We start from the raw sequence: 12,968 nt of genomic DNA, 5'->3' as shown, positions 1-12,968 counted from the left end.
ATTTAATTAAATTTTCTCTTTATTTTTATCGATTCTAATTTTAATTTTTATAATTTAATTATTATTATTTTTGTATTATACAATTTTATATTAATTATAGAATTTATCTCTATAATTAATTTTATTTATTATTTATTATTATTATTTTATTATTATCTTTCATAATTAATTATATAATTTATTTTATTCATTATCAAAAAATAGTAAATAGAACTATATATATTTTGATTCTTCTAAATCTCAAAAGAATACATAAAAAACTTAATTAAAAAAATAAGTATTAAGTGTTTTATTTTTTTTAATTATTATAATTATTAATTAAAAAAATAATACGGGATCATGGATCAAAACCGATGGTTTAATATCGATTTCAAATTGGGGCCATGAACCAGAACCGTCTGTTTCAAACCGATTATGAATCACCCTATAACAAATTCTAATTTAGAGTTCTTATTTTTTTAAATTATGAACCGATGATTTCAAACTGAAACTACCGGTTCATAAACCGTAACAGGTCTAACAGGAAGTAATTGGTGCATTTTGCAATGGGACTTAATGACGCTAATTAGAAAGTTATTATGGGCCCCAAAATAAAAGGAAATTTTAATTTGCCTAGTCAAATATGGCCTTTAACCCATCAGGTTGTGAAGTCCCCGGAATAATAAATTAAAAAGAAAAACCGGGGACAAATCTGTAAATCTGGAAAGTTCCTCTCCTTCCTTCCCTCCTTTAAACTGCTCCTGCTGCATATTTTACCCTAGCCTACCTTCTCAAGACCCTCGCCACATTTTTTTACATTTTTCTATTAAATATACTCGAATTCTAAACAGTTGGGTTATTAGGGTTTGGATGGGAACGGAGAGGAAGAGGAAGGTGAGTTTGTTTGATGTGGTAGACGAGACGTCGGTCTCATCGAAGTCAGTTAAATCAAACGGCACTGGAGCGACGATGAACAATAACAATTGTTCGATTAATCGATGGAATGGGAAGCCTTATTCGCCGAGGTATTACGAGATACTGGAAAAGCGTGCAACTTTGCCCGTCTGGCATCAGAAGGAGGAATTTTTGCAGGTCTTGAAAGCCAACCAAGTTCTCATATTGGTCGGTGAGACTGGTAGTGGGAAAACTACTCAGGTTAGTTAGGGAATTTTTCACAAAACGACACGGAAAAATACCGACAAAAAAAAAATTTAGCCAATGCTTTCTATTACTTTCTCTGATGTTAATTTCATGTCTCGGATTATGATTTGGTGTTTCTAAGTTATTCATTTTATTTGATGTGCCGGTGTTGTATGGTCTACATTGTTTTTTATTATCTTCTGAGAAAAGGAAGATGGTGACGTATATAGTTGATGAAAAACCGTCTTTTGAAGCAGTATTACATATGAAATAACTGTAAGAACTAGTTATTTCATGCTTTGGCAAATGTTATAGACCCCGTATTTATCTATGAGCTTCAGGAAGCGCCAAATTATTAGGGTTTGGTATATTTTTACAATCTTGCAAAAGTACTCAGTTGGAAGCTATTCTTGTGAAAATGAATATATTTGAAATAATATCAAATGAAGTAGTTGAATTTGGGTGGCTAAGTTAGAATTATTTGTGCACTACAGATTCCTCAGTTTGTATTGGAAGCTGTTGATATAGAAACCCCTGATAGGCGTAGGAAGATGATGGTTGCATGCACCCAGCCTCGAAGAGTGGCTGCAATGTCTGTTTCTCGACGTGTTGCAGAAGAAATGGATGTAGCTATCGGAGAAGAGGTTGGTTATAGCATCCGTTTTGAAGATTGCAGTAGTGCAAGAACAGTTTTGAAGTAAGTATTTTTCACCCACAAATGTCCTTTCATATCTGTGGTGATGCTGTTTAGGGTTACTTTTTACTGTTCTGGCAATTTTATGTATCTTTTTGCTGTTTTGCTCGGCAGGTATCTTACAGATGGTATGCTTTTGAGAGAGGCAATGACTGATCCACTTTTAGAACGATACAAAGTAATTATCCTTGATGAGGCTCATGAAAGGACTTTGGCCACAGATGTGCTATTTGGTCTTTTAAAAGAAGTGTTGAAAAATAGGCCTGATCTGAAACTAGTTGTCATGAGTGCAACTCTTGAGGCTGAAAAGTTCCAGGGTTATTTTAATGGTGCACCACTCATGAAGGTTCCAGGTAGGCTTCATCCAGTGGAAATTTTCTATACTCAGGAACCTGAAAGGGACTATTTGGAGGCAGCTATTCGAACAGTTGTGCAGATACACATGTGTGAACCTCCAGGGGACATGCTTGTTTTTCTAACTGGAGAGGAGGAAATTGAAGATGCTTGCCGCAAATTATCTAAGGAGATTGCTAATTTGGGTGACCAAGTGGGCCCTGTTAAAGCAGTGCCTCTGTATTCTACTCTTCCTCCAGCTATGCAGCAGAAAATATTTGAACCTGCTCCACCTCCACTTAAAGAGGGAGGGCATCCTGGAAGAAAGATCGTAGTCTCTACAAACATCGCAGAAACTTCTTTGACCATTGATGGAATAGTTTATGTTATTGATCCAGGGTTTGCTAAACAAAAGGTTTATAATCCACGAGTCCGTGTGGAGTCTTTATTGGTATCTCCAATATCAAAAGCAAGTGCACATCAGAGATCTGGCCGTGCGGGAAGAACTCAACCGGGTAAATGTTTTCGTCTCTACACAGAGAAAAGTTTTAATAATGATCTTCAGCCGCAGACTTATCCGGAAATATTGCGATCAAACCTAGCAAATACAGTGCTTACATTGAAGAAACTAGGCATAGATGACCTGGTACATTTTGATTTTATGGATCCCCCTGCTCCTGAGACACTGATGCGAGCATTAGAAGTGTTAAATTACTTGGGAGCACTTGATGATGATGGAAATTTGACAGAGCTTGGGGAAAAGATGAGTGAGTTTCCATTAGATCCTCAGATGTCAAGGATGCTTGTTGAGAGTCCTAAATACAATTGCTCTAATGAAATTCTATCAATTTCTGCCATGCTTTCAGGTATTGTTGCTTTTCACCCCTTTTATTTTGTCTCTGTCTTGAGTCCAGTCTTAACTAGGTTAGGTGTTACTGGGATGCTGCATTCTTGACTCTTGAAAGCATCCCTATCTGTCCAGCATGTGTGCAGACACTTGCTGTGGACATTGTAGATTTTTAACTACTTTCATGTGTATCTAGATATACATGTATGCAGTTAAATATGTTAAGTCTAGTTAGGTTGTCATCAGCAACTGTCTTATCTGGGATCCATGCCCCCCGTTGGCATGCACCATAGGATTCTAAGTGCTGATGCAGATAGTTTCAGTTTCTCAGTATTCTCTCATGAAGCAAATGGTGTCGTCTCGCCTATGTGCATCTGCTGACCTACCGTGGGCCTCTTCTGTGATAACCAAATATTCTTTCTTTAGTACCCAATTGCTTTGTCCGGCCTAGGGAGGCCCAGAAAGCTGCAGATGAAGCAAAAGCTAGGTTTGGGCATATTGATGGAGATCACCTGACGCTCTTAAACGTATACCACGCTTACAAGCAAAACAGTAAGTGCTTTTTCATATAATTTCCATTTCTCTCAGTGATTTTATTTTTCTGTATATAGCTGCTAATTTTCCTTTTTCTTTATGAATGGGTTGCAGACGAGGATCCATCTTGGTGCTTTGAAAATTTCGTCAATCATAGGGCACTGAAGGCTGCTGATAATGTTAGACAACAGCTGGTTCGCATCATGGCAAGGTTCAGCCTCAAGTTATGCAGCACTGATTTTAACAGCCGGGACTACTATGTCAACATCAGAAAAGCTATGCTATCTGGATATTTCATGCAAGTAGCTCACTTGGAACGCACTGGACATTATTTGACAGTTAAAGATAACCAAGTATGTGATTTATTTTGCAGTAAATTATTTAATAAATTTTGCACATTCAGAGTGTTTTCATTTTATTTGTTGATGTTTTAACTGGCAAGTTTCTTTTTTCTTCTAGGAGATGGTAATAATGCATTAAAAGTTATACATTTTGCACTTTTCAGGTGGTACATTTGCATCCATCAAATTGCCTAGATCACAAGCCAGAGTGGGTAATTTATAATGAATATGTTCTTACTAGTCGGAATTTTATCCGTACAGTTACCGATGTTCGTGGTGAATGGTGAGTCTTGTTTTTGTTATTGGTCCTTTGCTTGTCCTGGTCATTGATTTTTTTCCAAGTCTTGTACCTAATTCCATTTGAAATTATGAACTATTTTTATAAATAACAAGTTCGGTGGGAGTTTATGATGATGTCACCTAATTAGATTTTTTTTACTGCAGGCTAATTGATATAGCACCACATTATTATGATCTTGCAAACTTTCCCCAATGTGAGGCCAAACGTGTTCTTGAGAGGCTTTACAGGAAGTGGGAGAAGGAGAGGGACAACCGAAAATGAGAGGGGGGATATTATTCTATTCCAAGATGTGAACAGAGGTCACCTTCTGAGAACTATAATATATATTGATTATATGACCTTTGGAAGAGCTTAATATTTCAGTTACCATATCCTACAATAGGGAAATCATACTGACCTTTTCATTTGTAGAATCAGCCTTTTAGTTTGTTTTTGGGATATAACTGGAGTTTAATTGTTTCTCATCGTTTGGTTATGACTCTACTTATTATGCGTTGTGGTTGGCCAAAAGAAGTATTCACCTCTAGCGGAAATAGTTTGATGCTAATCAGAGGAAGAAATATCGTAAATGTAAAGCTTCGTCAGCTGATTTTATTTATGTAATTCTATTACAAGCACCAACAGAATGCAAGTAGCTTCTAGAGGCTGCCTTCTGTTGCGAACACACTTTTCATTAAGCATTTCCTCAGCAACAATTTTCCAAGCCCCATTTTTTCCATTAATCTTTGTCGGCATTGAATACTCAGCAGGGTGATATATTTTTTCAGTCGGGGAATTCCCTCTGCAGCCAACTCTACGAGCATCATATTTGAATGTAGGCCACAGCATACCAGTAATGCACCCCAAGCTACCACATCATCCTCAAACGACAATTCTTTGATCAACTTCTGTGCCTTGTTCAGTTGACCAGCTCAGCCATGCAAGCATGATGTTCTAGATTGGCTTGGATTACAAACAAATGTAAATTCATCTGGCTTAACACCAATTTTTATCTTCTCTCCAACTCCTCCGATGCATCTTTTCCAAGCTTATGCCTGCTGTAGCCTCCTATCATTGCATTCCATGGTGCCAAATTCTTCCTCGACATCAACTTGACAACACATACTGCTGCTGCATCTATGCCCCCACATTTTGCATACATATCAACAAGTGATATCGACAAAGCCACATCCTCCCATATACCAAACTTCATAATGGCTGAATGAACTTACTGCTCTACAAGAAGAGAACAACATCCTGCAGAAGCATCCAATGCACTAGAATACGTAATATTATTAGGCATTGTATCCGATTTCACCATCAAGACAAACAGCTTCGATGCATCAACAAATCATTCAATTTGTGCATACCCACTAATCATCAAAGTCTATAGACCGAGCTTTCTTAATTTTCTTCTTCCCATAATAACAATTAACCAAAATTGTCCAAGAAACAACACCATTCTCTCGCATCAAGTTAAAAAATTTTTTGAGCCTCCTGCACGCACCTTAAATCCATGTATCCTGAAACCAACGCATTCCATTACTTAACTTCTTCTGGGAAAATTTCACAAGGCACTTTGCTTAATCCCACGCCATCCCATCATTTGCATAGGCTTTCATCAATATGAACAAACAGGCTTGCATTAAGTGCAACGATATAACACGCGTGTGAATTTAAGACACCAAAAGCTTTAGCTCCGTGATCAAGAATGCACAATGAAATTAAAGACAATGTATACTCGTTCGGCTTCTAGGAAATACGGCAGCCAATTTTTATAGATAGTTTGCTTTTGTTGTCCTAGACAAATAATAAGTTTGTGCATGATTGACTAGGTTTACGAGATTTTAGATGGCAAGGCAAAAAAAGAAAAAAAGAAAAAGATGGGTTTAAACACAAGCACAACCCAATTACATAGCAGATCAACTGAACTGATGGTCCTTTACATATAAGCATTTGGTTGTTTCTGCTTTTTATTTTTTCTGAACATTTTAGCTCTTAACATTATTCATCAGTGCCTTTCTACAGCCAATTTCCCATAGAGCTCATCAATTTCCACCTGCAAAATGTTGTAGGTAATCTGTCAACTCCTTAACCCATCGTTTAGAATATGACAATCTAGTTCAACCAATATCTGAGAGAAACTGGACGAGCCCAACAAGAGAGCAATTCTTACAACCTGATAATGCTGGCGCAATTTGTTTCTTCGTTTCTTCAACGTGGCAGTGACCAAATCCCTTTCCATGTCAAAGGGACGAGGATCCAAAATGACTCCTTTGATGTATTCAAAGCCCCTCAACTGATTTGTTTACCAACAAGAGTAAAAAACAACAATAAGAAAAAGCAAACAATTCTTTAAATAAGAAAATAGCGACTGAAAAACCCAGAACAATTACCTTCTTTTTCTCAGCTGCACAATTTAGCTCTGAGAGGACATAATCCTTTAGCTGATCAAGAGAACAAAGTTCCGAAAATGAACCCATGTGCCCGTTTGAGTATGCCCACTTTTTGGTGCTTTCTTCATGCGGCACAACAACTGATACTAACAATGACTTGAAGCTGTCCCCGTAGACCCATATCTAAAACAAAAACATAAGTAAAATAACAAGACAAAAGTAATGACAAGAACCTGGTGATTCAAATTAATGAGAAGAAATAAGTACATCTTCAACAATTGGAGCTATGCTGTAAACATTTTCCAAATATTCAAGAGCTACATATTCTCCTTGGGACAGTTTTATAAGATTCTTTTTTCTATCAATAATCTTAACAATTCCATTGGGAAGTATCTGCCCTATGTCCCCTGAAAATGCCAGAGAGAGATAAGATCAGAACAAAATCAAATCCTGAAGAATTCTGTCTGAGGAGAAAATGGAAGTGATTAACCTGTATGAAACCACCCATCTTTAATAACTTCTCTTGTGAGTTCAGCATTTTTGTAATACCCAGCAAAAAGAGTCTTGCCTCTCACGCATATCTCGCCAGTAGGAGGATCAGAGAAAGGATGGTAGCCCATATCTGGGACTTCCTCTAGGCGTAATTCATTGTATACGCCTACTATTCCAGCAGCACCAACCATGCACATTTCATCTGGAACTCCAACAGTAACTGGCCCACAAGTTTCTGTCAACCCTGGAGAAGTCACAATGCATTACAACAGTTGTTCAAGAAATTTTCAATGGGATCAACCTTCTGCATAAAGAAGAAATAAAGCAACTGAAAACTGTGCTATCATATTATCTTTTGGTAAAAACTTGTAACATTAAAGTCTCCAGTAAAACCAGCATAGTATTTATCGTAATTTTAGCTTAACAGTAAAGAGTTCGCATTTCATTTATGTCCTAGATGGCTTAAGGCTAAATTCTTGCTGCTACAGGCAGAGATCATTACCATAGCCTTGGACCATAAAGGCACAGCAAGTAACCCGTAAGAATTCTTCAACCTCAGTGCTCAAAGGTGCGCCCCCACATAGTACCAGTCGAAGGCGACCGCCCAGCCTAGCTTTTACCTGATGAAAACGGAAATATATTAGACAGCTGATGGAAGTGTTGGAAGAGATTAACAAATGCATTTTAAAAAGTAATCAGGCAAGTGAATAATGGAGAAGGATAGCCCAAAGACTCAATCCTCGGGCTGCTTTCAATAGAAAAAAGATAATAAAAAATTAAAACCAGGGAACTAAGGTTCCACAATTGTAAAGCTGGAACTAGCACTACAGCCAGATGATCAGCTCCGAAATATAATGAACAGTGATTTACAAGATAGGACACAACCTTCCTGAAGGCTAAGAAATCTGCCAAAGGTGACGCGTATTTCTGCTTGTACCCCATATTCATCCATCCAAGTTTGCTGCATATCAACATGGCATATATCATCATCATAATATGATGATGGTACAGAAGATACTCTTTTTCAGTTAATTTCAAGGGAGAAGGGAAAGTGTTGTGGCTTGAGAAAAACTAATGAACTAATTGAAGAGCATCTTACTAGTTGTAGAGAGCATCAAAAATTCGCCTCCGCAGAGGTCTGAGTTCTTCCAATGCTTTCTTTATGCCTGAAATAATTTTAAAAAAAATACTGAACCAGTTAGATGATTTGACAAAATTCAGAACTAGAGAAATTTTTAGAGTTTTTTCTTTTATGATTGATGAGCAGCAAATTTTCCCTGCCTTCATGAATCTTTTCAAAGACTCGAGGCACACCAGCCAGAAGTGTTGGCTTCAACTCCATCAAATCATCCCTCAATGCGTTCAAATCCTTGAATAAGAAACAGAACATTAATTTGAAGAATATATGATGATAAAAGGAACATACATGCATAAAGGACTGCAAAATATCAGTGATCTGCTAAGTCCAGAAGATCTAACAATTTCTTAAACAAGATGGCAAGCAAATATATACTCGGAATGAAACAGAGTTCAAAGAAAAGTTCAAGCAGCATACTCCATGATAATAACCAACAGAAGCACCCTTTCGGAAAAAGTATTCCTCGATCATGCGGTCAAGAATGTGAGCAAGAGGTAGGAAAGACAGATACACATCATCCGACGTCATCTAATTAAATTCACCAAAAGATACATCTCAGGATCAAAGGAAAAAAAATGGAAAAGGGAAAATGTAATGCAAATAAAAAGAACAAAGGACTGATGAGTGATGAGTGACGATATGAACAAAGGGCAAATGTAAGAAATCATGTCATTGAAAAACAAGTATTAGAGGTTTAAGATTGCACTCACCTTGTCTTCAAATTGGTCCATAAAGAGGTCAACCCCTCTTACAAATGTGGCAATTGTTTCATGTGTTAGGACAACCCCTTTTGGATCTCCACTGGTGCCACTTGTATACATAATTGTGCAGATATGAAAAGGCTGAGGCGGCAGCATCTCTGATGTATTTTCTTTCCCCTGAGAGAAAGATGAATCACAACTTGAACCACACACAGAAAAGTAAGAAAAAAAGCAGTTTTGGCTACAATATTGGAGCGAGAGCATATTCCCCAAACTAATTATCAATAATTTTACATTTTTAGTGATTTGGTAAGGAGTAATTCATTTCCTCCTGCAGCTTGTAGTCCGGAAAAATGGCTTTCAGCAGGATATGGTAGATGTAATAAAGGCTTTATAAAACATAACATCAATAAAAATAAAGTCCACCAATATCAGAATCTAAAGTGAAAGCAAACAAATATCACTATACTGCTTAATAAATTTAGGTTGGCAATGCCTTGCTTCAAAAATATAGGAATAAAAAGAACAGAAGAAAATCCCTGTTGTCTAATCTTTCTTCACCAAAAACCATGGCAGTAGAGAGGCACACTTTTCTTCCACATTTTACACTTGTTATAAACTAAATCTCATACATAGAAAATTTAGCAACTAACCAAGTGGAGGAACTCATCCCATGAGTATGATTTAATCCCTAACAGAGCAATCTTTTCCTTCTCCTCCTTAGACAACAAGGTGAAGCAAATAATTGCTGCAACAGAAAACAAAGCTTAGAAAAAGTACATTCTAGCAGTTCTAAACAAAAAATCCAATTAGTCATTCTCACTTTTAAGCCGTTGAGCTGATGTGCAGGCAGGATTCAGTAGCTGCATTTACAAATACATGGATAAATCAGAACAGTCTGCTAATTTAAATCACAAGTAGAAGTACTTTAGTCAACCAAAAAGACGACAAATATATATTAAATCTTACTTCTTTCACTTTCTTGTCTTGGACAAAAACAAAATCAATCTCCGCATGATCTATGATAAAATTTACCGCCCCAGGCCCTGCATCCAAGACGATCCATTAAGAGTTCAATTACACTTCTTAAAGCCAAAAAACTGGCCCAAAAGACTGAGAATCTATAAAAGAAAATTTGAAAATTAAGCGTTTAGGTGAATTATGGAATTAAAAATCTTTGTCTGGTCTGAGAGAAACGCCAAATGCAATATATTTTTGCGGAGAATTTACCGAGGGTATCATAGAGAGGCACGCAAATTAAACTGTGGGCGTTGCAAGCCTACAAAAATTCAAACAACTTGTTGAATACAGGCTCATCCAGAAGAATAAAAAGCAATTAGCATTGCAGAACTCTTCAGGAAAATGACTGGTGGACAGTGTCAGAACAGACCTCCATTGCCTCAACCCATTGGGGGCAGTTAGCTCCATAAATCCCAACTCGACAGCCCTGTCATAAATTTTGCATTTAAAACCTTCATTATTTTTACAGAAAGCACAAATCACAAGCTTCAGGAAAATACATAGGTGAACTTTTACCGGTTCAGCCCCAGATGCTCGCAAGGCCGAACCAATTTGCAGAACTTCATCGTAAACTTCTTTGTAAGTTTTCCAGACATAAGGCCCGACCTAAACACCAACCAAAGACTCAAAGCAGTTAAGCGATAAGATCTGAGTCTCAGCAGAGATGGTTGAAAGTTGAAACTGCTTTGCTTGCTTTCAAATAGATACTTACCTTCCCATCAACCAATTTACGCCACCCAAGCATCTTATTCCCCGGATATCTCTCAACAGACTTGCTGTAAATTATACTTTGTGTCAAAAATGAACTCCACAAGAAATGCGTGTACTTGAAACATCATGAGAACTCGATATACATAAGAGCCAGCGCCACCAAGAATCGGGTTAGCACCCTTACAGTCCAGTTCACTTATACAAAGCATATTTACTGATGAAGAGAAAAATAATATATATTCAATTACCTGAAGAGATCCCAAGAAGTTGTTGAATCAGGTTGAGGTGGAGGGAACCCATTCTTGGAAAGCAAATGTCGATACACGGGTCCAACCGAGGGCTCCCCGTTTCGTCCTTCCTTTCCTTCCTCCACCTGAGCTGCAAAAATCTTCATTTTTGCTGGTTGCAAAAACCTGGAAATCAACAGACATTATATAGCAAAACATGAAGCCATGAATGAAAATGACCCACTAGTTAAGAAAAACAGACGAGAATAAATCAGAAAGTATACATCTGTGCTAAGAGAAGTTAACAAAATATGCAATAAATCAAACTCCTGAAATTGACAAAGAAATATCGTTGGAATGAATACTACAAGTAAAGAACTAATATGAAAGAAAAGATAAGATACACAATAAAGTTCGGAAACATTTAGGAAGTACGTACTGAATGAAGTTCCGCAAGAAAAAAAAAAAATAGTGATGACCTCGGTGGAGTTCTTAAAAAAAAGGGAAAAACAGGGTTGCGGCCATTTAAAACTGACAGATAGAACAATTAATTCGGAAGCAGCAAGCAAACTGTGAAAAGAACGGAGCTTACTTGTATAGAGTCAAGTCATGCAATAATGGTGAAGCTGTGGGAAAGAGACAGGACGAAATTTATGGAACAAAAAACTGGTTTAGATGATGAACATCAATAGGCGTTTTAATGAGTTGGTTGGGCAAATCTGCACAGTCTCTGCTTGCATTTACTCCCATTCCCTTCTTCATAAACGGATCTTATATACCTTTCACCATTTCACTTCTTCCTCACTCTGCCAGATTTGCCCGGAAAGTATAATTTAAATTAATTACAAAAATTGTATTTTTATGAAATTTCAAAAAGGGAAAAGGACTATTTCCCACTCATTTTTTACCCCATTTTCAAACCAGTAGCCATGACAGATCAAAAATCACTTTTTTCATCTGTGACCAAACTGTCGTCCATTTTTTCAGTTAGGGATAAGGGTAAAATCGTCATTTTAATTATAAACCTCAAAACTTTAAAATTTCACCATTTCCCCCCTCCAGGTTTTAAAAACTAACACCTCAAGTCATTCTCAAAGTTTAAAAAGTTTAGATTTCACCTCTAGGGTTTACTTCCTTCTCTGGCCACCACCGACAGCCGACGCATTCCACCGATCTCCCATCTCCAACTACAAAGAAAGATGAAAGACGATCCTTCGTTGCCCAGATCTAGAAAAACAGACGAAGGACGACCCAACGAGCCACGAAGGACAACGAAGCATCGTCCTTCGTCATCTGGGTGGAGCGACGAAGAGATGTCGCACAGTGGTGCGACGAAGAGATCTTCGTCTCTTCGTCGTATAGTGCGATAGGGAGATGAAGATCTCTTCGTCGCACCAGGAGAAGGAGGAGGCCGATGACGACGTCGGAAGATGAAGTTAAAGAACGGAGGTGAAACTGCTATTTTTGAAAGTTATAGGGGGTGGCTGCGTTTTGAAAAATATGGAAACCCTAAGTTTGAGGGTGAAAATGTTACTTTTTAAAGTTTAAAAATTTCAGGTAAAAGTAAAATATTAGTTTTTAAAAACTATGAAGGGTGAAAAGTAATAAATTTTATAATTTTTTAATATAAACAGTAAAATAATTTACCCCTCTCTTTAACAGAAAAAATAGACAGCAGATTGATTATGAGTGAAAAAAGTGATTTTTGATCTTTCGTAAATATATGTTTGGGACTAGGGTAAAAAAAAGGGTGGGCAATAGTCATTTTCCCTTTTAAAAACGATTTATAATCAGCAGCAAGCTCAGTTCAAGCTATGAAACTGACAACAAATAAAAAAAGATAGAAACTGCATCAGACACCACTACAATTTGCTGATTGACGTAAAAGCTTTCAAATGGCGCTGAAGTCATTAAATTCATAGTGCGTTGATTGATGTAAAAGTGAGCTTCAAGTAGGCCTCCAGGTAGAGCGGTTGCCAGTGCCCACGACATAAATATGAGGGACCAACGTGACCGTGGGCGCTTAACAAAACGCGCGCAATTTACTAGTTTAGGTAAGTGCACAATTTACTAGTTTAGGTAAGTGCACAATCAGCCTCGCCCACTTAAACAGGTTTCGCCGAATAGAATTAGTT

At 37.3% G+C, this 12,968-nt stretch overlaps 2 protein-coding genes across 7 annotated transcripts; one reads left to right on the top strand and one right to left on the bottom strand.

Moving 5' to 3' along the window:
- The first annotated feature begins 668 nt into the window (after positions 1–668).
- Positions 669–4,885, top strand: LOC123223233 (probable pre-mRNA-splicing factor ATP-dependent RNA helicase DEAH2). 3 transcript variants are annotated; one of them, XM_044646360.1, is made up of 7 exons: positions 679–1,134; positions 1,614–1,816; positions 1,928–3,012; positions 3,420–3,545; positions 3,642–3,880; positions 4,033–4,151; positions 4,313–4,885. In XM_044646360.1, exons 1-7 carry the CDS (start codon positions 850–852, stop codon positions 4,428–4,430), a joined length of 2,175 nt encoding a protein of 724 aa, XP_044502295.1. In that variant the 5' UTR covers positions 679–849; the 3' UTR covers positions 4,431–4,885. The 3 variants fall into 3 exon arrangements, 2 of the variants coding, with proteins under 2 accessions (XP_044502296.1, XP_044502295.1); XR_006503774.1 differs by lacking the exons at positions 4,033–4,151; positions 4,313–4,885 and having other exon boundaries at positions 670–1,134; positions 3,317–3,545; positions 3,642–3,883; XM_044646361.1 differs by lacking the exons at positions 3,642–3,880; positions 4,033–4,151; positions 4,313–4,885 and having other exon boundaries at positions 669–1,134; positions 3,325–3,539.
- A 1,013-nt stretch (positions 4,886–5,898) lies between these two features.
- On the bottom strand, positions 5,899–11,581 carry LOC123223234 (long chain acyl-CoA synthetase 1-like). 4 transcript variants are annotated; one of them, XM_044646363.1, is made up of 20 exons: positions 11,426–11,581; positions 10,855–11,019; positions 10,608–10,671; positions 10,412–10,501; positions 10,266–10,322; positions 10,106–10,154; positions 9,845–9,921; positions 9,699–9,738; positions 9,529–9,623; positions 8,885–9,052; positions 8,592–8,702; positions 8,318–8,405; positions 8,136–8,202; positions 7,922–7,997; positions 7,539–7,656; positions 7,035–7,280; positions 6,812–6,951; positions 6,545–6,727; positions 6,328–6,447; positions 5,899–6,207 (listed from the first exon to the last, which is right to left on the bottom strand). In XM_044646363.1, exons 2-20 carry the CDS (start codon positions 10,998–11,000, stop codon positions 6,160–6,162), a joined length of 1,983 nt encoding a protein of 660 aa, XP_044502298.1. In that variant the 5' UTR covers positions 11,001–11,019; positions 11,426–11,581; the 3' UTR covers positions 5,899–6,159. The 4 variants fall into 4 exon arrangements, with proteins under 4 accessions (XP_044502298.1, XP_044502299.1, XP_044502300.1 ...); XM_044646364.1 differs by lacking the exon at positions 11,426–11,581 and adding an exon at positions 11,273–11,419; XM_044646365.1 differs by lacking the exon at positions 11,426–11,581 and adding an exon at positions 11,273–11,388 and having other exon boundaries at positions 10,855–11,030.
- Positions 11,582–12,968: the final 1,387 nt, after the last annotated feature.

The sequence above is a fragment of the Mangifera indica genome, chromosome 8 (assembly GCF_011075055.1).
Source record: "Mangifera indica cultivar Alphonso chromosome 8, CATAS_Mindica_2.1, whole genome shotgun sequence".
Taxonomy (NCBI): domain Eukaryota; kingdom Viridiplantae; phylum Streptophyta; class Magnoliopsida; order Sapindales; family Anacardiaceae; genus Mangifera; species Mangifera indica.
This window is presented reverse-complemented; position numbering and strand designations above follow the sequence as displayed.